Raw genomic sequence first — 24,276 nt, forward strand, 5'->3', positions numbered from 1 at the left:
ACCTGGCTTTTTGTGTATAGGGTCACATCAAAAATACATTACTCTCTCTTTCAATAAAATTTAACACATCAGGACATTTTTTAAATCATGTCGTCCTTACCAGGTCCTATACGATTTAAATACAACTCAGATGAATAACAATACACAATGTGTTAAACCACGTCATTATTGATCTCCCAAAACTGAAACCAAAATGCAGCAGCAGTGTGTAGGACGTCCCCCGGGTTCAGCAGCAAGTCGCAGTGATGGTTTCTCTGTGAATAATCTCTCACATCACCCCCGGAGAATTTTACTCGCTCTTCTTTACAACGATACTTTAGTTCATTGAGCTTTGTGGGCATTTGTTTATGCACAGCTCTTTGAGGGTCCCAGCACAATACTTCAGTTGGGTTAGGGTCTTGGTGTTGAGTAGACCACTGCAGGACCTTAATTCTTTTCCTTTTCAGGCACTTTGGTAGATTTCCTGCTGTGCTGGGATCCTTGTCCTGCTGCTTGATCCATTTTGGCTCACTGACAAATGGCCGCACGTTTGACTGCTGAGGTGGTTAAAATAAGCTCTCCAGTGTCCTGGCCCCTCTGGTAGATCACATTAAACCTAATTCTGTTATGGGATGGCTGTTGGAGAGCATTCCTCCCTATAGTGGTACCAAAGGTTGTATTCCAGCTCCCGAGGAAATCACACCTCCCAGACTACAGTGTGTGCCAGCGCTGGAGAGGAGATTCCTCTCTCAGTCTGGGCTGGGTGGGAGTTTGCTCTTTGTCACCAGTTGCTCATGAGTTCATGGATTGAATCCTGTCTCTCAGAGAGGTCGTTTTCCGTAGCCATGGGGCAGCACTCCTCGGCCTCTGCCCCATTCACTGTGGTGTTCCTCAAGGATCTGTGCTCGGCCCAGTTCTTTTTTCCTTGTACATGCAGCCGTTAGGATTAATATTTTAAAAATATAACATTTCCTTCACTGCTACGCCGACGACATACAAATTCATTTCCCTTTGACATCGGATGTTTCTACTTCTCTGCAAGCCCTATTTGACTGTCTAAATGAGAGAGACTAAACTTGGTTATCACGTCTCTCACACTGAACCAGGATAAGACCGAAGTTACAGTTTTGATAGTCACACCCCGCTGGAACAGCTACAGTGAGGCAAAAAAGTATTTAGTCAGCCACCGATTGTGCAAGTTCCCCCACCTAAAATGATGACAGAGGTCAGTAATTTGCACCAGAGGTACACTTCAACTGTGAGAGACAGAATGTGAAAAAAAAATCCATGAATCCACATGGTAGGATTTGTAAAGAATTTATTGGTAAATCAGGGTGGAAAATAAGTATTTGGTCAATAACAAAAATACAACTCAATACTTTGTAACATAACCTTTGTTGGCAATAACAGAGGTCAAACGTTTACTATAGGTCTTTACCAGGTTTGCACACACAGTAGCTGGTATTTTGGCCCATTCCTCCATGCAGATCTTCTCGAGAGCAGTGATGTTTTGGGGCTGTCGCCGAGCAACACGGACTTTCAACTCCCGCCACAGATTTTCTATGGGGTTGAGGTCTGGAGACTGGCTAGGCCACTCCAGGACTTTCAAATGCTTCTTACGGAGCCACTCCTTTGTTGCCCGGGCGGTGTGTTTTGGATCATTGTCATGTTGGAAGACCCAGCCTGGTTTCATCTTCAAAGTTCTCACTGATGGAAGGAGGTTTTGGCTCAAAATCTCACGATACATGGCCCCATTCATTCTGTCCTTAACACGGATCAGTCGTCCTGTCCCCTTGGCAGAAAAACAGCCCCATAGCATGATGTTTCCACCCCCATGCTTCACAGTAGGTATGGTGTTCTTGGGATGCAACTCAGTATTCTTCCTCCTCCAAACACGACGAGTTGAGTTTATACCAAAAAGTTCTACTTTGGTTTCATCTGACCACATGACATTCTCCCAATCCTCTGCTGTATCATCCATGTGCTCTCTGGCAAACTTCACACGGGCCTGGACATGCACTGGCTTCAGCAGCGGAACACGTCTGGCACTGCGGGATTTGATTCCCTGCCGTTGTAGTGTGTTACTGATGGTGACCTTTGTTACTTGGTCCCAGCTCTCTGCAGGTCATTCACCAGGTCCCCCCGTGTGGTTCTGGGATCTTTGCTCACCGTTCTCATGATCATTTTGACCCCACGGGATGAGATCTTGCGTGGAGCCCCAGATCGAGGGAGATTATCAGTGGTCTTGTATGTCTTCCATTTTCTGATGATTGCTCCCACAGTTGATTTTTTCACACCAAGCTGCTTGCCTATTGTAGATTCACTCTTCCCAGTCTGGTGCAGGTCTACAATACTTTTCCTGGTGTCCTTCCAAAGCTCTTTGGTCTTGGCCATGGCGGAGTTTGGAGTCTGACTGTTTGAGGCTGTGGACAGGTGTCTTTTATACAGATGATGAGTTCAAACAGGTGCCATTCATACAGGTAACGAGTGGGGGACAGAAAAGCTTTTACAGACGACGTTACAGGTCTGTGAGAGCCAGAGATTTTCCTTGTTTGAGGTGACCAAATACTTATTTTCCACCCTGATTTACGAATAAATTCTTTACAAATCCTACCATGTGAATTCATGGATTTTTTTTTCACATTCTGTCTCTCACAGTTGAAGTGTACCTCTGGTGCAAATTACTGACCTCTGTCATCATTTTAAGTGGGGGAACTTGCACAATCGGTGGCTGACTAAATACTTTTTTGCCCCACTGTATGTGTATAAATGTGACAGTCTTGGGGTCTCATGCTGTCAGGATTGAGCAGACAGTTGTTCTTGTCCTGTGTGCAGGATTTCATTAACCAGCTGCTGAGCATGGAGACAGTCATCACTCAAGCTCGCTCGCTCAAGGCCAAGTTCTCCGTTCCTGAGGACGACAGCGGAGAGGCTGCTGATGAACTGAAGAAGTGAGTCGCAGAGTTTTAGCTGCGCTCACTGACAGCTTTGTTTGTGCTGTTGGTAACATGTAACCGTCTTCACCGTCACTATAGATAGTTAGTCAGTAACAGGTTGTCACGATGAATCTGTTAACGTTTCACAAAGACGGCGTCTGAAGGATCACAGTCAGTTCACACGTTTCTTTCTCGCTCATGTTGGTGGTCTTATTTTATAGTTTTGGTGTCTTCAGGTTTCACATGTTCTTATTTAAGTGTTTTGTTTTGTGGGAATATTGTAACATTTTCCACATTGTGTGTTGTCTCTAGGTTTGTGAGCTCCCTGCTGGAGGAACCAGAGGTGGTAGTGACAGGAGCAGGCCAGGGCCTGGCTGGCAGTATAATCCACAGACTCTTCATCAGTGCTCAGAGGGTAACTCTCACTCTGCCTCCATGTCCTTCCCACGTCTTGCTGTCAGTTTCATGTATACAGTCATGTATTTGTCATCTATAGAGACATCTTTAGAGGTACACACACACACACCACACTTATTCAATATCAGCATCAAGAATAGGTCGGTGTCCCGGTCCTAGAACAAGACATGAAGTCAGCGCTGTTTTATTTATATATACTTCATGTAGATGAAACTGGAAGGACGTGGTCAGCACTGATGTAAAGACGCAGTGTTGTCTGTCAGTGTCAGGAGAGTCTGCTCTATTGTAACGTTGTTTCTTCCTGAAACACACAATTGCTGCTGCTGTGCTGTGAAGCACGTTCAGAGCTATAAGAACCAGTCTGTTTAACTATCAATGAAAAATGAAGAATTATCAGTTTGACTGTGTGACAATTCTTCAGGAAAAAAGTTGTGCAGCTCTCTCCACAGTGGAGCAGATCTCCTTCCTGTCTTTGACGCTTCTTTTTCTCTTTCTGCAGTAACAACTATTAATGTGCATTTGTATATGTTTACAGTGTTAGCAGAAACAAAGCTTTGGTGGCCGTGACTCCAGAGATGGAGCCGAGTATCTAATCGAATCATCGGTTTGTTCTTTAAGCCTTAAAAGTGTCCATGTGCTCCACACTGGATCCCAGATTGACTCTGATGCATCAACTGGAACATGAATCCAAAATCCTGCTCCTCACATACAAGGTCTTAAATAATCAGGCCCCATCTTATCTTAATGACCTTGTAGTACCATATCACCCTATTAGAGCACTTCGCTCTCGCTCTGCAGGCCTACTTGTTGTTCCTAGAGTATTTAAAAGTAGAATGGGAGGCAGAGCCTTCAGTTTTCAGGCCCCTCTTCTGTGGAACCAGCTTCCAGTTTGGATTCAGGTGACAGACAAAACTTTCCTCTTTGATAAAGCACATAGTTAGGGTTGGATAGGCAACCTTGATTAGTCTGCAATAGACCCTGTGCACGAGAAAATGCTAACTTCCTGTTTTAAGATCGGATGCAGGGTTGTACATTTCCGGTAGCTTTACTTTGCGGTCAATTGCTGCTGCAAAGATGGACTCCAAAATCATGTCCAAAATATGAAAACAGAAAGATGGCGTTAAGTTACAAAGAGCAGAAGGTGGGAACACTCACCACTGCTGTGTCATTAAAAAAATCAAATGATCAGTTTTGACGTTTGAAATGTGCAGATCGATTGGTGGTTTACATCACTCAACACAAGCAGAACTGCATTACAGAATCAGAAGCACATCTCTGTATAGTGACAGTTCTTATGATTTAAACAGGCAGATGTTCAGCATTCAAACTACAGGTGAACAATAGTCAAAGGTTTCCCTGCTAGTCAAGTACACACCTACACAGCATGTCAACAAACCGTGGTAAGGGTCTCTATGCATGAGTATTTACGAAGGGTATGTTGTGACGTGCCTTCAAAATTACAGCGGTCCCTCGCTATAACGCGGCCTCGCTGTTTCGCACATTTTTTTTGTGCAAGTTTGCATGCTTTTTTTTTTGTTTTTTTTTTTTGCGCACAGCGCTTTGTGTTCTGCGTCCTGATTGGCTGCAGACTATTGTTGATCTCCTCCGTGCCGTCTCTCCTGTACAGTACAGAATCGCTGATTCATTAATGATTCATTGATGTTGAATTATCTCTCAGCTGCTCTGTTCTCATGTGCTGGACCTGAAAACACGGTTTGATCTTTGGTTTCTGTAATACTGGACTTATTTGTCTACGAAGGTTTGAACTTTGAGAGCTTAAACAGGAGAGAAACGTGTGAAAATGTTCATGCCTGTCTGAGTGTATATCAGAATCAGAATACTTTATTGATCCCCCAGGGATCAATAAAGTGTGTAGTGACGGGTTTTACCTTAAAACATCTATAATAATTGTAAAAAATAAAGTTGGCTACTTCAGATTTCCCCAATCGCAGGTTATTTTTAGAACGTAACTCCCGCGATAAACGAGGGAGCGCTGTATACAAATACTGAGAAGTATAAAATTTGAATCCTGTCTCTCTCTGAGGCGCGGGGGGAAAAAATGTCGACAAGTCGATCAACATCATCTACAGATACATTCGACATCTCGAGAAATGTAAATCGCCACTGGATTCGTCCATTTGGTTGAAAAACCCGACCGTGAACAAGGAGCGAATATCACACCGGAAACTAAGCGCTATACGCCGGAAGTAGCATATGCTAAGGCGCACACAGGTCTAAGTTATAGGTCTAAGTTTCCCATAATGCACTGGGTGTTTCTTCTTCACTCAACATGTGTTAGTAGACCTCTCTGCATTCAGTCCGTCTGCCCCTCATCTATCGATGGATGTTTGTTAGAGGCTTTGGTTCCCACTGTCGCTCACAGACGGTCACCTAATGTTTCCTGTGTAACTGCAGGGTCTTTGCCTTATAACATAGAAGCAGCTTGAGGTAACTGTTGTTGTGATGCTGTGTGTGTGTAATAAAGCTCCCTTACTGACAGTGGGTCACCACAGCTTGTAGCGCCATGTATTTGATGTGGCACGTTTGCCCTCGCTGACACAACCCTAAAGGGATTTGTGTGTATGAATAAAGTTTATTGTTCACACAGTTCATTGCTGTATGTCTGTGAAAGGCTGAATGAGGGTTGTAGCTCCCTCAGCAGCTGTGGAGCGATGGAGATGTGGTTGGTTAGACACGCTGCTTTAGTTTACACTACAAACCACACTCACCTGTTTACACTCCTTTTGTGTTACAACCACCTTGTTACACTCAAACACCAGATGATGCATCTGAGCCAACTAAGGATTCACTGAGACTGAAGAAGCTCGAGATCATAAGAATTTGAGGCTCAGCTGATACAGTATCATAGGAGAATCCAACCATTGTATGTCAAGAGACTATAGGCAGTGAAAGCTCCATCTGGAGGAGGAACGACGTGGTTCAGAGCGTTGCCTCCTGCAGCTGGTGACATGTTCAGATTTCAGCTCTGTCGATTAGAAAGTCTGTTTTTGTTTTTCATCTGTGTGTTGCTCTTTCATCCTTTTCTTCTTCCTGTTTCTTGCATCAAGCTGGCTGACTTCACCACTGATGAGGTAACCATGAGCAGTAAGCCTCGTGTCGCTCACAGTTACATTTAACATAGTGCGATAAACACACTCAGTCATTATAAGGTACATCCTCTAAAGGTTCACATAACAGACAAACAGGATAATAAAAATAATCTGGTTCTTTGCAGCGTCCTGAGATGAACAACACACGACATTATTACACGTCTCAGTATTTGTTACACTGAACACAAATATAAACACAACACTTTTGTTTCCATGAGCTGAACCGGATCCTGACTGGTTTTGCGACATGTGTGTCATTGTGCTACACATGTACGGCATATTTCAGAGTGGCCTTTTATTGTGGGCAGTCTCAGACACACCTGTGCAATATTCATGCTGTCTAATCAGCACCTTGACATACCACACCTGTGAGGTGGGATGGATTATCTGCCATAAACAGATATTGTGGTCAACAATTTCAGTTCTAAAGTCACACAGCAAACCATTGTTATGGAACACAAATACAAACTGTGTTGATACATAATACAAAAAAATTGTAGCAATATGGTTTGAAATGCGTAAAGGTAGTGTGTTAGGGAGCAATTTATCTGACTCGTTTCCCTTTCAGTGTTCACACAACAAAGTAAATTCAGTGTGTTCTGAAATCAATATATTTCTTCTATGACTTTCAGGCTGGTAAGCAGGCAGGGCAGGTCAGAAGATGTCTTCATCATTTCTTCCTCATTAGCTTCCAGCAACTGCTTTTCTCTTCATATCTTCTGTAACACATTCACAACAGTTGATATTAACAGTGTTTAACCTGCTTTTTCTTTTCAGGTGGAAGTTTGGAAAGCTGTGAGGGTCTCAGGCAAGGAGTGAGCAAAAAGCAGAGGCTCAGTTCTTTTCTCCTGTTCTAGTGGTGACATCTTCAGAGAGCTTAGGATAAGTGTCTCCTCCATATTTGGAGCTTCCCCCCTTCTGCACACACCAGAAGGTATGATTCACTCTTTACTTGTGGCAGACGAATCTGTAGAACAAAGAAAGAACATTACAAAAATATTTTCTTTAATCATTCATTAAACTGAATTGTACATCATGTTTAATTTGGCCATTAGAGGTAAAGTATTCTTGGGGAAGACTAAACCCCAAATTGCCCCAATTCTATTTATACAGCACCAACAGCATAACGGTCAGTCGGTGCCTTTTTATATTGCAAGGTAAAGAACCTGCAATACATATAACATATTACAGAGAAATCAGAGAAAAAATCAGTTTAAAAAAAAGACTTTAAGTGAAACTTGAAACTAACTGATTTGTGTCATCTGGCTTCATAGATAAATGTATGTTGTCTAAGGGAAGCATGTTTACCCACACAAGCTTGAATATATCAATAAATAACATTTAAATAAATGAATAATCCCCTTTTTACTAGTGGTATATTATTATGTCTGTAATACAATGTTATCATGAACATTATGAAATACTGCTCTGAGGTTCAACACAGAGATTAAACCCTGTCATAAGAAGATTGTAACATTCACTAGTAATGTGCTATGATACAAATCTAAATCCTGGATGAATTCATTCAAACAAGCCATTCCTCTACAAATGAATCACAGTTGATGTTTCTATTCCACATTTGATGATGAAAGTCTTTGAATAACCTTGTAGGAGTGTGGTCTAATAGACATTGATGCTTTGGATGAAGTAATTATTGAAGCTGACTTGGTAAGTTCAATAGGACCAAAAGTGTTTGAATACATGTCAGCAGTTAATAAAGTTGTTATACTTTCTAAGTACCTGGTGTTGCTGTGGTTTCTCTGTTGTGCTGTTGTTTGGTTGTTGTTTTTTTCAGCAGGTAACCAAGCAGATTTTCAGTGTGTGTGTCACACTGATCAGTGTCAATTTAGGATTCAATATCTAACCCAAGGATATTTGACAAGGAGACCGGATTAAAACATCAACACAACTGGACAAACCAGTCTACCTCATGAGCCACAGCCTCCCATAATTTTAATAGAAATCCAGTAAACCTTGCAGTGAACTCATATTTATCATTATACATCCTAGTAAGTATAGTGAAATAAAATGCATTCTTTTACAAAGTAGGAGCATTTACAAACACGTTTCATGAACGTTTAATTAAAAACGCGTCTTATTTCATAGTGTAATCATCACATAACTTTTTCAAAGCACACTTTGTCTTGAACCGCCCACTAATTATATTCACACTAAGTATATATCCACACAATAATATCAGGGATTTTAAAATCTAGTCCCTTTATTGAATTCACACTGGGTCTTTATGGACTCACTAGCTTAGCTTAGCTTGTAACCGACTCGCTAGCACCATGACCTTTTCACCTATCCCTCATGCCCATTCTTGCGCAGGGTTTCAGATGTTTTTGTTACTTCTGTGCATCCTATAGCAGTAATGATACTTGTAATAAATGTAGTCTGTTTCATATGGAGGCCAGAATCACTGAAGGCCCAACTCCACACCCTTGAAAAACCCATAGCTAGCTAGTCCCCTGTTGGTGTGCCCAAAGCTAGCATAGGCACTGTTAGCGCGCCTCCAGCGGATTGTCCCGAGCTCCTGGGAAAACAGGATGGCTGGGTGACGTGAGGATGAAGCATAGTCCTAAACAGAAGACCTCTGTATATCGCCAACCTGTTCTTTTTCTAATCGTTTTTCCCCAATGGGCAACGTTTGCTGAGAAAAAAACAAATTCATAGATTTATTACTTCTAGACTGGACTACTGTAATTAGTTATTAGCAGCATGTCCTAAAAACTCCCTGAAATGCGTTCAGTTGATTCAAAATGTTTTTGTCAGATCATTTCTCAATATTACTTACATTTACAATAATGGTTTATGCCGCAGTGGGGAATAGATTGTATCACAGTAGATGTCTTTCTGAAAGTGCTGTAACTACGTTTTTAAAAAAAAAATTCATCCAATGTTATCATCTTTAACGCCATGTGGCTGTAGCTCAGGAGGTAAAGCAGGTCATATACTGATGCAAGGTTGGTGGTTTAAACCCTGGCTGTACCACTATGCATGCCTGAATATCCTTGGGCAAGATACTAACACTAAGTTGTTCTCCCATGCATCCATTGGAGTATGAATGAGTGTAATTGGTAGATAAAACGGACTTAAGCATAGAAGAATGTGATTGTGTGAATGAGGAATAAAGTGCTCTGGGAGAGTAGGAATCAGTCCTGTTACCATGTGCCAGTGCAGAGCAGCTACCTGAACTCTACTCCCACAGAGGTTGATTATCTTGTTAATAATTTTACATCTTTACTATGTACAACTCTGAAAAAGACCACTTCCAATCAGAAGTCCTTGACTCTCTGGTATAACTTTCAGACGCACACATTGAAGCAGATAATTTGGAAGCTGGAGAGAAAATGGCATCTAATTTAGAAGATCATAATTTAGCCTGGAAAAATACAACACATTACAATTCACCACTGAAGGAAACAAGAACAACCCTTGGTTTGTCTTCAGCACTGTAGCCAGGCTGACAAAAAGTCAGAGCTCTGTTGAGCCAAACTTTCCATTAACCTTAACTAGTAATGCCATCATGAATTTCTTCACAAATAAAATTTGAACAGTTGGAGAGAAAAAATGGTTGCATGGTTGTTGGCCAGCTCCCTTGGTGGTCCAGGGTAGCTCGGACTTTTTGAGAACCTGGGGCCACGGCTTATACCAGGGTGGCCTCTGGTCCTCTGTGACTCTTGCCCTTTGGTTGTAGGCACTCCATCTGGGGCCTCCCTCCTGTTGGGATGGACGTGCAGGTGTTGCAGAGATGTGTGGCCTCTGGTCTTAGGTACTCTTGGGGGCTGCGGTGTGAATGGATCTCCTGGATCTACCTCTGTCTGCCTCTGACTCCTGGGGGCTGTTATTGCAGCTTCCCACCCTTATTTTCAAGTACATTTCATGACAGAGACACAGACATTCACAGTCTCTTTCTCACAAACCACAAGACATCTGTGCATTTTCATATTTTTGTGTTCCAGGTGCTATATGTTTTTTCCAGTTGGTGATCCAGTGTGCATTTCTATTTGTACTGTATCCTTAGTTTGACCTCCTTCCTTTTTTTTCTCCTGCCTGTCCTGCCTTAGGATTTGTCATACTATAAAAGATATAGATATAGATCATTTAAGGAAAATGTGTTTGGCACAACAGTGCCTTCAGATCATAATTCTGATTGCAAAACCTTCTAGACAGGACAGGATTTTTGTTTTAAAAAAAAGAGTTTCAGTCAGGTTTCAGAGCTCATCACAGCACAGAAACAGCTTTAGTGAAGGTTAAAAATGATCTTCTTATGGCCTCTGACAGTGGACTCCTCTCTGTGCTGTCCTGCTATACCTCAGTACAGCATTCAATACTGTTCAATATATAATAATTTATTACAGCTTGCTTCCCTTGTGCAGTATCATTAGAAAGCACAGAGTACATTTTCACTGCTATGCAGCTTTATCTATCCAAAAAGCCAGATACCACACATCAATTTGTTAAACTGCCTGTCTTAATCTAAATGTCTTAAAGACATAAAGACCTGGATGACCTCTAATTTTCTGCTTCTAAATTCAGGTCAAACTGAGGTTATTGTACTCAACCCAAAATTTTAGATGTATGGTATCTAATCAGATGCTTACTCTCTGGATGGGGTTAGGATATGTTCTTCAATGATCACGTTAAAGAAACACGTAGGCCTGCTTTCCTACATGTTTCTTTAACGTGTAGAATGCAATATCTCTAAAATTGGAAATATCCTGTCTCAGAGTGATGCTGAAAAACTAGTTCATGCATTTATTACTTCCAGGCTGGACGACTGTAATTCATTATTATCAGGAAGTCCTAAAAACTCCCTGAAAAGCCTTCAGCTAATCCAAAATGCTGCAGCAGGAGTCCTGACAGGGACTAGAAAGAGAGCAGATTTCTCCTGTTTTGGCTTCCTGTTAAATCCAGAATTCAAAATCCTGCTCCTCACATACAAGGTCTTAAATAATCAGGCCCCATCTTATCTTAATGACCTCATAATACCATATCACACTAATGGACTGCTTTGCTCTCAGGCTGCTGGCTTTCTTGTAGTTACAAGAGTAATTAAAAGTATAATGTGGTGGGATGGATGTGGATGGATATGTGTGTCTGTGCAGTTTCTGTGTGTGGGTCTGTGTGTGCATGTGGCTAGGAATGGGCCTTGATCCTCAGGGACATTGTTATTAGGGGTGGGGGATTCCCTTCCTGCTGCTCCTCACTGGTTGCCACAGACCTACCCACTTCCTCGGGATTTGAGCGCTTGGTGACTCCGGGGTACCTGACTGGGCGTTTTGGCGTGGTTGGTCGGCTCCCTTGGAGATGTGGTCTGGGGTAGCTTGAGAGCCTCTTTATCATATGGTGGAGCACAGCTGGGTTTTGGGTGGTTCTCGAACATCTCGGGGACTGTGGCTCCATCTGAGGCTCGTGTTGGGGTGGCCAGCCTCCAGCAGGGTTGACTGTCCAGTGCCTCTGGTCTGACACCCCCATCCGAGCTGTTGGAGCTTGTTCCGGGACCTCCCTCTTCTCTTGGCTGGGGTGGATGCATGGTTGTCATCGGGCTGTGTGGCCAGGTCTCTTAGGTGCCGTGAACAGTCAGGATCTCCTGGGTCTTTCCCTGTCTGCTTCTGGCTCTAGGGGCATGGCATCATTGCAGCCGCTCATCCTCAATTTTCAAGTACGTTCAATGACAAACACTTATACACAGGCACTCACATTGCCTGTCTCTCTCTCTCTCTCTCTCTCTCTCTCTCTCTCTCTCTCGCTCTCTCACACACACACACACACAGAGGAAAATTGCATATTTGTTTGTTTGTGTTTTTGTGGTGTGTATCGTTTGTGTGTGCTTTGTTACAGAATCTATTCACTTCATCCTCAACCCCCCCCCCCCCCCCCCCCCTTTCTATTTTTCTGCTTTCTTCACTTATCTTTCACTAGTCTGGCCTTTACCCCTGTCTCGTCCTACATAACAACATCTGCAAGACAGTCATATGAATAGTAAAATAAACTAAACCAATAAAACAAAAACATTAGACTACATAGATTCTATGGTGCTTCCCTTGGGAAAGCAAATATGGTTAGCACAACAAAGTATTCAGAACATAATTCTGCTTGCCACAACTGCTGGACAGGACAGGTTAAAAAAAAAAGAAAAAAAAAAAAAGAAACTACAATGGGAGGCAGGGCCTTCAGCTTGCAGGCCCCTCTGTGGAACCAGCTCTGAGTCTGGATTTGGGAGACAGACCCCCACTCTACTTTTTTGATTAGGCTTAAAATTTTCCTTTTTGACAATGCACACAAAGCAAATCGTTGCGGCTGGATTAACACTGTATTAGGTCAAGGCTGCTAGGGGGTTCCCATGATGCATGAAGAAGAGTGTTTCTTCTTCACTCACTATGTGTTTATACACCACTCTGCATTTAATCATTGGTTATTATTAATCTCTGGCTCTCCTCTACAGTATGTCTTTGTTCTGTCTTCCTCCCCTCACACCTAACTAACTGGTCAGGGCAGATGGTCGCCCCTCCCTGAGTCTTCTTCCTGTTGAAAGGGAGGTTTTCTTTCCACTGTTCCCAAAGCACTTGCTTATAGGGGGTCATATGATTGTTGAGATTTTCTCTGTTTTGTCTATATTATTGTAGAATCTTTACCTTACAATAAAAAGTGCCTTGAGGCAATTGTTGTTGTGGTTTTACGCTATATAAATGAATTCAATATATAAACAATTTTAATGACAGTGACATTGCTGACAAATCTGTAGAAACTATATACTGACTTGCAAAATCTCAAATGATTTTTTGTAATCCACTACACCAAGTTCTGAAACTGTTTGAGAGTAGAGGTGATGTTATTTTCAGTATAAATAAATAGTACATTCAAAATCAACCCAAGACCCAAAAAGATATGAGCCCCCCAGAACAAAGCAAAACAATATTTTTTTATGTTTTGTACGGTGTCTTGTATATGAAATGAAGTATCAAATAAAAACATTTCACTGAAGACGTGTTGAAGCTTTGACATATTGTTGAACATCCCATAATTTAAATCTGAAAAATAATGTTAGGCCAAACAAGGACATAGAGTCTTTCCCAGAGTTATTTTAAGGAGACTTGCAAATTACATATTTGTTGAGGAAAAATCTATTCTACTCAACCAATGTGGAAGTTAAATGGGAGACACAGATTCATTTGATTGATGTTCCCGATCTTTTTACTCAGACATTCTAATGTAGAACACTAACTGTAACTGATACAATATTTCTATAGCATTATGTCTGTACCCTGTGGAACAGGAGCAGGTGGCGGTGGAGAGGAATCACCAGTGGGTAATGGCAGGCTGGAGGTGCTTTCCTTCTCTGTAACAAATGCAAGTTTTCAATAGTGAATGTACACAGAGACTATGGGTAAGCTAACTGTGACAACCACTGTAATAGTTTATCAAATACATTGGAGAATCAAACAGATACATGCTTGTTTTTAAAAAGTGCTTTGTTTCTCATGTCAGGCAGAGAAAGACAATATGAAAGTGGATTAAAGATAGGCTTACATCCCTTGTTGCTTCCACACAGTGGGCAGGCAGAGCAAGAGATGATGGGCAGCTACTCAACTCTGTCATTGGATGAGAGAGAGGAATGTCAATGTTTATGATGTGTGTGCACTGTTGCAGGCATTTGGCTGTTTGTGTGCACTGTTTGCCATCCACATTTGTAGTAACACAAAGAAGAGAGAGAACCGATTAAAAAACAGTACGTATATGAGATGAACAGAAAGAAAAGCAATGCGTGTAAATAGAGGAAGAAAGCAGGTGGGTGAAAGCTGTGAAGTCAAATTGACTACTCACTTTTTTAATAGCCCCAAATGAAGCAAGGCACATGCTTCATGTCACAGGTGTCGAACTCCAGGCCTCGAGGGCCGGTGTCCTGCTGGTTTTAGATGTGTCCTAATCCAACACAGCTGATTTAAATGGCTAAAAGACCTCCTCAACATGTTTTAAGTTCTCCAGAGGCCTGGAAATGAACTAATCATGTGATTCAGGTGTGTTGACCCAGGGTGAGCTATAAAGCCTGCAGGACACCAGCCCTTGAGGCCTGGAGTTTGACACCCCTGCTTTATGTGTACATGCTTTTGCACCACATTTATCCATCAGTCCAGCAGTATCACTGATCTTTAAAAACCTCATGACACTGTATTAAGATCCAATTTTCTGCATACCAGGGGTATCTTTAGAATGGCTTTTTATCACCATGTTCTGACTGAGGCCTCCAATATAAACAGACATGGCCGGGATTGTACAGCACTTTGTTTATTCATAGTGGATCAGTGTCGTTTTTCAGGACAATACAGTGAGTTATACAGTATCTCACAAAAGTAAGTACATTTTTGTAAATATTTTGTTATGTCTTTTCATGGGACAACATTGAAGATTTGGCACTTTGATACAATGTAAAGTACTCAGTGTGCAGATTCTATAACAGTGTAAATTTGCTGTCCCCCTAAATAACTCAGCGCACCATTAATGTCTAAACCGCTGGCAAGAAAAGTGAGTACACCCTTAAGTGAAAATGTCCAAATTGTGCCCAATTAGCCATTTTTCCTTCCTGGTGTCATGTGACTCGTTAGTTTTACAAGGTCTCAGGTTTGAATGATGAACAGGTGTGTTGAATTTGGTGTTGTTGCTCTCACACTCTCTCATACTGGTCATACTGGAAGTTTAACATGGCACATCATGGCAAAGAATTCTCTGAGGATCTGAAAAAAGGACTGATACTCTATACAAAGATGGCCTAGGCTATAAGAAGATTACCAACACCCTGAAACTGAACTGGAGCACGGTGGCCAAGACCATACAGCAGTTAAACAGGAGAGGTTCCACTCAGAACAAACCTCGCCATGGTTGGCCAAAGAAACTGAGTGCACATGCTCAGCCTTATATCCAGAGGTTATCTTTTAAAAATAGATGTATGATTGCTGCCAGCATTGCTGCAGAGGTTGAAGGCGTGGAGGGTCAGCCTTTCAGTGCTCAGACCATACGCCGCACATCACATGCCTGTCATCCCAGGAGGACGCCTCTTCTAAGGATAATGCACAAGAAAGCCCACAAAATGGTTTTCTGAAGACAAGCAGACTAAGGACATGGATCACCTGTGGTCTGATGAGACCAAGATAAACTTATCTCAGATGGTGTCAAGGATGTGTGGCAGCAACCAGGTGAGGAGTACAAAGACAAGTGTGTCTTGTCTACAGTCGAGCGTGGTGGTGGGATGTCATTGTTTGGGGCTGCATGAGTGCTGCTGGCACTGGGGAGCTACAATTAATGGAGGTAACCATGCCATTAATACACAGTACATGCCACCATGTACTGTGACATACTGAAGCAGAGCATGAACCCCTCCCTTCAGACACCGGGCCACAGGACAGTATTCCAACATGATAACAATCCAAACACACCTCCAGAAAGACCAGTGCCTTGATAAATAAACTCAGGGTAAAGGTACGTGACTGGGCAAGCATGTCTCCAGACTTAAACCCCATTGAGCATCTGTGGGTGATCCTCAAATGGAAGGTGAAGGAGCAAAAGGTCTCTAACATCCACCAGCTCCATGATGTCATCATGGAGGAGTGGAAGAGGAGTGGCACCCTGTGAAGCTCTGGTGAGCTCCATGGCCACAGGGTTAAGGCAGTGTTGGAAAATAATGGTGGCCACACAAGATATAGACACTTTGGGCACAGTTTAGACATTTTCACTTAGGGGTGTACTCACTTTTGTTGCCAGTGGTTTAGATATTAATGGCTCTCTGTTATGTTATTTAGAGGGGACAGCAAATTTACACTGTTATACAAGCTGTACACTGACTACTTTAAATTGTATCAAAGTGTCATATCTTTAATGTTGTCCCATGAGAACATATAACAAAATATTTACAAAAATGTGAGGGGTGTACTCACTTTTGTGAGATACTGTATAGATTTCCACGTATCTTACTAAAATACCTGGATTAACTGGACTAAATTTAAAATACATCTTTATCTTAACGTGGACTAGACTTCTGTCTATTTCCCTGCTTTCATAAATGGTCACATAAATATTGGTTGACTGATAAAAGTCGACAAAGATCTTCACCATGTCAGAATGATATTGACTGTACTTAAACAGAGGTAGACTGTACGGACTGATGTTGATGACATGAAGATGATGGTGTGGTGAAGGTTGCTCACTTGCCTGTCTTCTTGGGGATTCTCCATTCCTGCATTTCTTCCCTTAATCTATCCATTTCTTTCTCCAGCTCACAATATCGCATCTCTGCTTCATGAAATGGTCTGTAGGATAAAGTAAACTCTGTTCAGTGTCTTATTCTAAAAATGAATTTTAATATGTTGCAGTTACGTCATAGTTAGGGTTTCAAAGTTGATCTGCAGTCAAAACCCTAAATTTTAGCATTGTAAAAAAAATACCTCATACTATTTAACGAACCTTTAAAACCTGTCTGTACTTGACAATGCTACCTACAATTCAGTTTTGAGATCCCTTCCCTGGCGCGTCAATCCCCACTTACATCTTGCGTCAGGTGACCTCAATGGGTACATATTAGGGTGAGGCAAGCTCTCACAATGGTTTCACCCAAAGCCTCTGCTGACAATGACCCACGGCTTTTATCACACCTTGGCTCATGTGATGAGTCACATGATTAATATGACCCTCTTAAAGGATAACACCGACTGGGGATTAAATACCTGGGATGCTCCACCATTTGATTTTAGAACTGAAGAAGCTTCTCGGATGAGAGGTGAAATGTCTTCAAAAAAATTAAACAAGTCTAGTTGCTTTCTTTCCAAGCTCCTTAGAAAACCATGACCTTGCTAACTGAGAACCTATGGAAGCAGAGTCTGGGGAGAAGGGGGACAACTTGCCCATCACTGGGGTTTAGGTCACTATGTGGTTAAGCAACTGCACAGTAACAGAAAGGCTCCTGGAAACTTTTCATGTTGTAGGACTGTTTGACACATCTCCACAACATTGCATGGAGGTCTGGGACAGTGCCTCTGGACTGGCAGACTGGAGTGGTTCCCCTGTTTTAGGAGAGGGACAGGAAGGTGTGCTCCAACTATACAGGATCACACTGCTCAACCTCCTTGGGAAAGTCTATGCCAGGATACTGGAAAGAAGAGTCTCTCCATTAGTCAAACCCCAAATTGAGGAGGAACAATGCAATTTTCATACTCGCTGTGGAATACTGGACCAGCACTTTATACTCTCGAGGTTATTCATGGGAGTTTGGCCAACCAGTCTACATAATGGATTGGATTTATATAGCGCTTTTCAAGGCACCTAAAGCGCTTTACAATGCCACTATTCATTCACTCTCGCATTCACACACTGGAGGCAGCTACAGTTGTAGCCACAGCTGCCCTGGGGCAGACTGACAGAAGCGAGGCTGCCATATCGCGCCATCGGCCCCTCTGGCCAACACCAGTAGGCAGTAGGGTAAAGTGTCTTGCCCAAGGACACAACGACCAGGACAGAGAGCCCAGGGATTGAACCGGCAACCTTCCGGTTACAGATGCGCTTCTCAACCCCCGGCGTCATGGTCGCCCCTACATGTGTTTTGTGGACATTATACCAATCCCTTTGAATATCCTGCGGGGAGTGCTTTGCGGGTATTGGGTGTGTGGCCAGTTGTTATTCAGTCCCTGTAGCGAGAGCTTGGTTTGTATTGCAGGCAGTAAGTCAGGCTCATTCCCTGTGGGTGTTGGACTCTGCCAGGGCTGCCCTTTGTCACCAATTCTGAGCCTAGTTTTTATAGATAAAAGGTGGTTCTGTTGGGTTCATCAGGTGGTGGCCTCCAGCTCGCACTGGAGTTTGTCAATGACAAACAGCAAACAGCAAACACCATACGAGGCTGAAACTATAGACACAGTGACCTCTCTTCCCCTGAGCTTCAGATCTTTGGACTAAGTTGTCTCTTTCAAAAAATAACTCAAAACTAATCTTTTTATACTTGCATTTAATAAAGTTTTTTTTTTAATGTATGGTATTTTCTTGTGAAGCATTTTGTGATCTTTGTCTTGAAAGGTGATATACAAATAAAATTTTACTTACTTGCTTGCTTTATCATTAACAGTATAACTGAGAAAACAATAAGAATTTCGCAATATAGCGCACTACAATTTTTTTTCTTCTGAATGTCTTTTTGTTATCTTGTATCCAGTTTTGTTTTTTGGTTGTTTTTTTTTTCTTTACCTTAGTTGGGAGCTTATTTACATTATCTTCAATTGCTGAGATTCTCGTTTCAACCTGCATGATTCTTTCCTGATCAAGTCTTCTGGAACTGGAAAACTTGCCAATCCCAGGGCTGATCAACTTAGAGTTCAAGTAAACCTACTTGATCTGCTTTACAGTTCATGGAAGTTATTTATGGCCTAATGAAGGAATAAATGTCTAATACTAATACTCTAATACAAGTGGTCAGGTGTTAAATGTCACAGTCAATATGTATTTCAGAACAGATTTCAGAAGTCCAGTGGTGGTAAATAGTGCTGGATTGATTTTGTTACCACATTTCATAGTCACCATTATCCGTATGTAATATCTCAGCACATAAATTAACATGCATTGATAACAATTAGCCAGATGTCCATGATGTTAATGGCCTTTTGACCTCAAAAAGGAAATGCAAAATACACTGCAGCTTTTTCATATTGAAATATTTCCTTCAAGGACCAAACCATTTCCATATTAAATTTTTCTGAAAAAACTTAAGATTTAACATCCAATGAAGTGTAATAAATAAAGCCTACTGTAAATTGAGAAGAGATAGGAATTATATTCAGATTATGTAGATGGACTGCAGATGAGATTATATTAGCTGATACCTCTGCAAGTCTTCATCAAGTCCTGATATCGCCTCCTCCACTGTGGTGGTGTGGGTGGATGCAGCAGCATCTTGGTCTAAAGTAAGTGGAAGCTCAAACAGTGGAGGCAGATTGTCTGGTAGATTGTCTGTAACTTTCCATAGCTGACTCTGAATTTAAAGCACATGCAGATCATCAGTGGGATAAAAAGGAAAGTCCACTATGATAATTACATGATCATAGGTGTCTTTAAATGGAAGCTCTGAGGTGTATGCAGTTTCTAGAGTGAGATCGACTTACCAGTTTTTCGAGTCCATACAGATTCTCACATTCCCTAAGCTGGGTGTGGTTTATCTGCATCATGATATCTTGACTGCGGTCAACAGCACCTGTCTGACTATAAAATATAGACAAAATAAAGAAGTTTATTATAAGAAAAGTAATTTATTCCCTACAACAACTTTACCATGGGGATACTACACCCTGTATATAGGGACCTAGGGACTTCTGAAGATCCCCAAAGAAGGCACCCTTTCAGAGCCAAACTTGGCAATATAAACTCACCCACCTAGAATCCTGCCAGACTTGCCACTATCTTAGTTCTGCTTATGGGGAACACACCCTATCACACCAAAAACTTCACGGTCTTCACCAACAAGGTCTGCAAACTTACACTGACTTTAAAAGAAAACATAGTGTCCTGCGATATGGTCTCACTTTTCACTTGTATACTTACATCCAAGGCAGTGGAGACTGTCAAAAAACAACAACAGCAAGACAGTTCCTTTCGCAACAGAACCAATGCCATGTGCCATGGGTTCCCCAGTCTCACCCATTGTAGCCAAACTTTACATGGAGGAAGTGTAAAGTAAACCACTTTGCTACCTCTTAAGGATAGTACCTAAGAGGTAGGTGACCCACTCTACTACCTGAGCTACAGCCACTGGTAGGTATGATGTATTTGTGAATGACACCTAAAGAGTAAAATACTTCAACAATTGTTGAACTAAGGTGGTGGCTTAGTTCAACAATTGTTGGTGGCTTATGACACCAGCTGTCAACTGCCTATAATGAAGTCTTTTAATCCCCACTCACACCTTGCTACAGGTGACCTCAACAGGTCACATGTTAGGATTGGACACGGTCTCACGGTTTCTTTTTCTTGTTTTTGTTTTTTGTTGTTGTTGTTGTTGTTGCTTTTTTCCCAGAAACACCTGGTGCATTAGCTCTGCGTTGTTTTTCACACCTTGATTAACACGATTAATAGTGGGTCAACCACCACATCCAAAGGGGACAGACCCCTACTGTGGTTTTAATAGCTCATTCAAACCTTTGGCTTTAGAACTTAGGAAGCCTGAGGGGATAAGGGTAAGGACATAAATCAACTGGTAAATAGAGACCTTCGCTTAAACGCTCTCCTTTAGAGATAGGGCGAGGAGTTCAGCCAACTGGGAGGGGCTCAGAGTAGAGGAGCTACAACTTCACATGGAAAGGAGCCAGTTCAGGTGGTTTGGGCATTTGATTAAACTGCCTCCTTGGTGAGGTCTTCTGGGAGGAGGCCAGGGGCAGACCCAGGACACACTGGAGAGATTACATCTCTCGACTGGCCTGGGAACTCCTTGGTTTTTCCGTAGAGGAGGTGGTTGGGGAGAGGGAGGTCTGGGCTTCTCTGCTTAGGCTGCTGCCCCTGCGACCCAGCCCCAGATAAGTGGAAGAAGTTTGATGTGAAAGGTAGTTATGGTAAGTTAGCTGAACTACATAAGTTAAACTTGAGTTCACCTGGTAGCAGTGTAAGAGTATCCAACAAAAGCCAAGTGTACTCCTGTTGGAGCTCTGTCCATTACATCAGATAGTGTCTCCTGCAAAACATAACAGATTTCAAATTTTTCATGCAAACAACCACCAACTGCTCTTATTTTTTCAGAAGCTACACACATTTCCCATGTTGACCACACTGGCAGCTTTATAGGATTAGGTTGGTTTATTTATTAATGTTATATGCTGGCTATGAAAGTTAACCAAATATGTTTATATGAGACTTATGCCAGTGTATGGCACACACAAATACTAAATGAAAATTCTTTTAAGTTACCATTTCACTAAGACAGTCGTCGAGGATGTCAAAGTTTGATGTGTCAGTTGGATTAGAGACTTCAGGCAGGAAAGGTGCAGGGACTTTATGCAGGGAACTCCAGTCCAGTCCACTGAAAAACTGATGATTCCTAAATTCACTGGAGCCTTTCCTTCCAAGACGGACTTCCCTGTCACAGATCAGTTCATTGATGAAGGAACGAGCCTCCTTTGAAATCTCAGGGCCAGAAGAAGGAAACTCAAAATACTCCTAAGGGTTATCAAAAAAGGTAACAATTGAAGAAAGTTGTTAACTTTGTTGTTTTTTCTAGCAACATTATTTTGAGTGCTTTGATGCTGTTAAAAACTATGCTGTTAAAAATTATGATCCTGGCCTTGTTTTTGTGAGCATTCCATAAATTCTTGGTTTGTTTATGTGGCAGAGTGTGGTTTGTGGCTAGGGATGGGTATCGTTTAGGTTTTATCCGATACCGGTGCCAAATCTGTACTTTTGAAACGGTGCCGGTGCTCAAACGGTGCTCAAACCGGTGCTTAAAGAATGGAGAACACAAAATTGGTCCAAAAACCTCTCATGTTCAGCTGTTTTTTGTAAAAATATAACAATGTTAGCCTTTTCTGCAGCTATGGGGCATATATGGTATCACTCTTGGCTGGAAGCAGTGCTTAAACAATGGAAAAAACACAAACTTTGTCCTAAACCTCTCATGTTTAACTGTTTTCCACTTTTTCTTTGGTCATTTTAGCCTTTTTGGCCAGGGTGAAGGGAGTATCTGCCATCAAACAAGAGGACAGCCGCATGTAGCTATGATGATGTTTGCTAATGCACCTTACATGCATTAATGTAATAACGTGGTTAGCCTACTCAACGTAAATTAGCTACTCACGCAGAGAAGAACGGCTGCTGCTGCATCATCATCCTCATCATTCCTGCTACACTGGCAGGGCTAGGGGCCAGGACTCTCCTCTTCGGGGTTTTTGGGGGATGTTGCATAACAGGCACCACACCCGCAGTAGATGTGCTCGGTGTGAGGTCTCGCAGCAAGCTATCAAATACGGCGCATTTCTGGGCTTTTTAAAAAAAACGCTATGCGTCGCCAGGTGTTTCATCGGATTTGAGGTGTTACCTCCTTTGACAGTATCACAGTATCAGCTTAAAGCACTTGTTGCAGGCTGCTGAGTTTGCATATTTTGCTGTGAAGTACAGCCAGACTTTTGACCGCTTTGCCTTGGACATTTTTAATCTGTAGCTCTGCTCTAACAGAACGTACGTACCTGGCCCCGCCTACTATCCTCGGAAACGTAAAATGATTGGCTAGAATCTAAAGTGTATCACAGCTCAGGAAAAAAAAGCACCGAAAAAAAGCACCGAAATGTGCGCTGCTTTTCGGTCTGGTTACTACCGTTTATGTCAGAACCGGTGCCATCATGGCACCGGACACCGGTACCCATCCCTATTTGTGGCTCAGCTGCACTGGGTTCAGGGTGTGGTGTCAGGGGAGCCCAGGCAGAGGATCTTAGCCTGCCCACAGCAGCCAGGAGCAGGTTAGTGGATGTCCACTGGGCAGTAGTGGACCGCTTGGGCGTCACGCCAGAGGACTATTGCTGGCGTTTCCAAGAGGGGACGTTTCTTCTCTTGGACTTTTTGGATTTCAGCAGCTATTCAATAAACTGCTTGCCATAAGTTAAACCCAGTTTGCCTCCCCAGGTCTGCATTTGGGTCCTCACTTCTCGTCTTCCATCTTATGACAAACTTTTACACAAATATAAAAGTATACAGAACCTATAGCTATACACTTGTTATTATATTTATATACAGTTACTTCAGAAAGTATCCATATTCATTTAACTTTTGTAGATTGTGTTTTAGATTTAATTTAAAGCCCAATTGTGCTCAATTCCACACTTATCCAGTCCCTCTGTCAAAGTGTCAGTAAACAAGCATATAGTTAGGGCTGGACCAGGTGACCCTGAATCCTCCCTTAGTTATGCTGCAATAGACATAGGCTGCCGGGGGATTCCCATGATGCATTGAGTTTTTCCTTTCCAGTCACCTTTCTCACTCACTATGTGTTAATAGACCTCTCTGCATTGAATCATTTCTGTTATTAATCTCTGTCTCTCTTCCACAGCATGTCTTTTATCCTGTCTTCCTTCTCTCACCCCCAACCGGTCGCAGCAGATGGCCGCCCCTCCCTGAGCCTGGTTCTGCCGGAGGTTTCTTCCTGTTAAAAGGGAGTTTTTCCTTCCCACTGTCGCCAAAGTGCTTGCTCATAGGGGGTCATATGATTGTTGGGTTTTTCTCTGTATCTATGAAGCGCTATATAAATAAAATTGAATTGAATTGAATTGAAAACTTCAAATTGCCTTTGCTTGGCAGAAAACGCATTGCATGAATAGACTAAGGTGGTCAGTTTGAATAGAAACTATTATGTAATGGCCAGTTAATATACATTTAACATGAAACAAAATAATAATTGTGTTTATGAAGCTTAGAACAACTATGACCTCATTCCTTTATCAGAAATCACATGAAGGTTATTATGAACTTGATAAGTCAACCAAAGGTTTTTAAACCACCTATACATCATGGTACTATAACCCTTGAAAAAAATGTACTTTAAGTTTCTCCACTGACTTATGAAAAACAAAACTGAAACAAACAGACAATCCAGACTAGCAGTGCTTATTTCTGTTTACACTGCATCATAGATATTAAACTGGTGCCATTATGCTATACACACTAGGTTGTATAAACAAATGAATAAAAACAGATTTAAACATTTGGAAATATTTAGTTACAATTTTTGTTTCAGTCCGGAGAATTACACTCAGATACTGTCTTCTTTAAAAACCTTTTTGGTCTGGATAAAGTGATAAAGGCCCATTTGGTCCATTATAATTGTT

General features: G+C 42.0%; 2 protein-coding genes across 5 annotated transcripts in view; one reads left to right on the plus strand and one right to left on the minus strand.

The window, feature by feature from the left end:
* The first annotated feature begins 2,773 nt into the window (after nucleotides 1-2,773).
* On the plus strand, nucleotides 2,774-7,316 carry LOC113030463 (rab3 GTPase-activating protein catalytic subunit-like). Of its 3 annotated transcripts, none has more exons than XM_026181947.1 (3): nucleotides 2,774-2,930; nucleotides 3,228-3,330; nucleotides 6,401-7,213. In XM_026181947.1, the coding sequence occupies exons 1-3, from the start codon at nucleotides 2,839-2,841 to the stop codon at nucleotides 6,467-6,469; spliced, it is 264 nt and encodes an 87-aa protein (XP_026037732.1). In that variant the 5' UTR covers nucleotides 2,774-2,838; the 3' UTR covers nucleotides 6,470-7,213. The 3 variants fall into 3 exon arrangements, 2 of the variants coding, with proteins under 2 accessions (XP_026037732.1, XP_026037733.1); XM_026181948.1 differs by lacking the exon at nucleotides 6,401-7,213 and adding an exon at nucleotides 7,220-7,316 and having other exon boundaries at nucleotides 2,776-2,930; XR_003273585.1 differs by lacking the exon at nucleotides 6,401-7,213 and adding an exon at nucleotides 3,868-4,059 and having other exon boundaries at nucleotides 2,788-2,930.
* Nucleotides 7,301-24,276, minus strand: part of dmpk (DM1 protein kinase) — an 80,924-nt gene continuing 63,948 nt past the window's right edge. The window contains exons 8-15 of one of the 2 annotated variants that reach the window (XM_026181946.1): nucleotides 21,374-21,622; nucleotides 21,061-21,140; nucleotides 19,582-19,678; nucleotides 19,303-19,451; nucleotides 16,652-16,749; nucleotides 13,979-14,040; nucleotides 13,713-13,787; nucleotides 7,301-7,409 (exon numbers count right to left, since the gene is read on the minus strand). In XM_026181946.1, the coding sequence (XP_026037731.1) occupies nucleotides 7,320-7,409; nucleotides 13,713-13,787; nucleotides 13,979-14,040; nucleotides 16,652-16,749; nucleotides 19,303-19,451; nucleotides 19,582-19,678; nucleotides 21,061-21,140; nucleotides 21,374-21,622 (900 nt within the window). In that variant the 3' untranslated portion in view covers nucleotides 7,301-7,319. Of the gene's footprint in view, nucleotides 7,410-11,415; nucleotides 12,067-13,712; nucleotides 13,788-13,978; nucleotides 14,041-16,651; nucleotides 16,750-19,302; nucleotides 19,452-19,581; nucleotides 19,679-21,060; nucleotides 21,141-21,373; nucleotides 21,623-24,276 lie in introns of those variants that run through there. The other variant, XM_026181945.1, reaches the window with a different exon arrangement.

This window comes from Astatotilapia calliptera, chromosome 10 (assembly GCF_900246225.1).
Source record: "Astatotilapia calliptera chromosome 10, fAstCal1.2, whole genome shotgun sequence".
Taxonomy (NCBI): domain Eukaryota; kingdom Metazoa; phylum Chordata; class Actinopteri; order Cichliformes; family Cichlidae; genus Astatotilapia; species Astatotilapia calliptera.

What these genes read in the sequence shown, in the direction of transcription:
- LOC113030463 (XM_026181947.1), top strand. Translation starts at nt 2,839, where the DNA reads ATGGAGACAGTCATCACTCAAGCTCGCTCGCTCAAGGCCAAGTTCTCC. An exon ending in GCTGCTGATGAACTGAAGAA is followed by an intron (nt 2,931 to 3,227) that starts GTGAGTCGCAGA and finishes TGTTGTCTCTAG; the next exon opens with GTTTGTGAGCTCCCTGCTGG. An exon ending in TCTTCATCAGTGCTCAGAGG is followed by an intron (nt 3,331 to 6,400) that starts GTAACTCTCACT and finishes TCTTGCATCAAG; the next exon opens with CTGGCTGACTTCACCACTGA.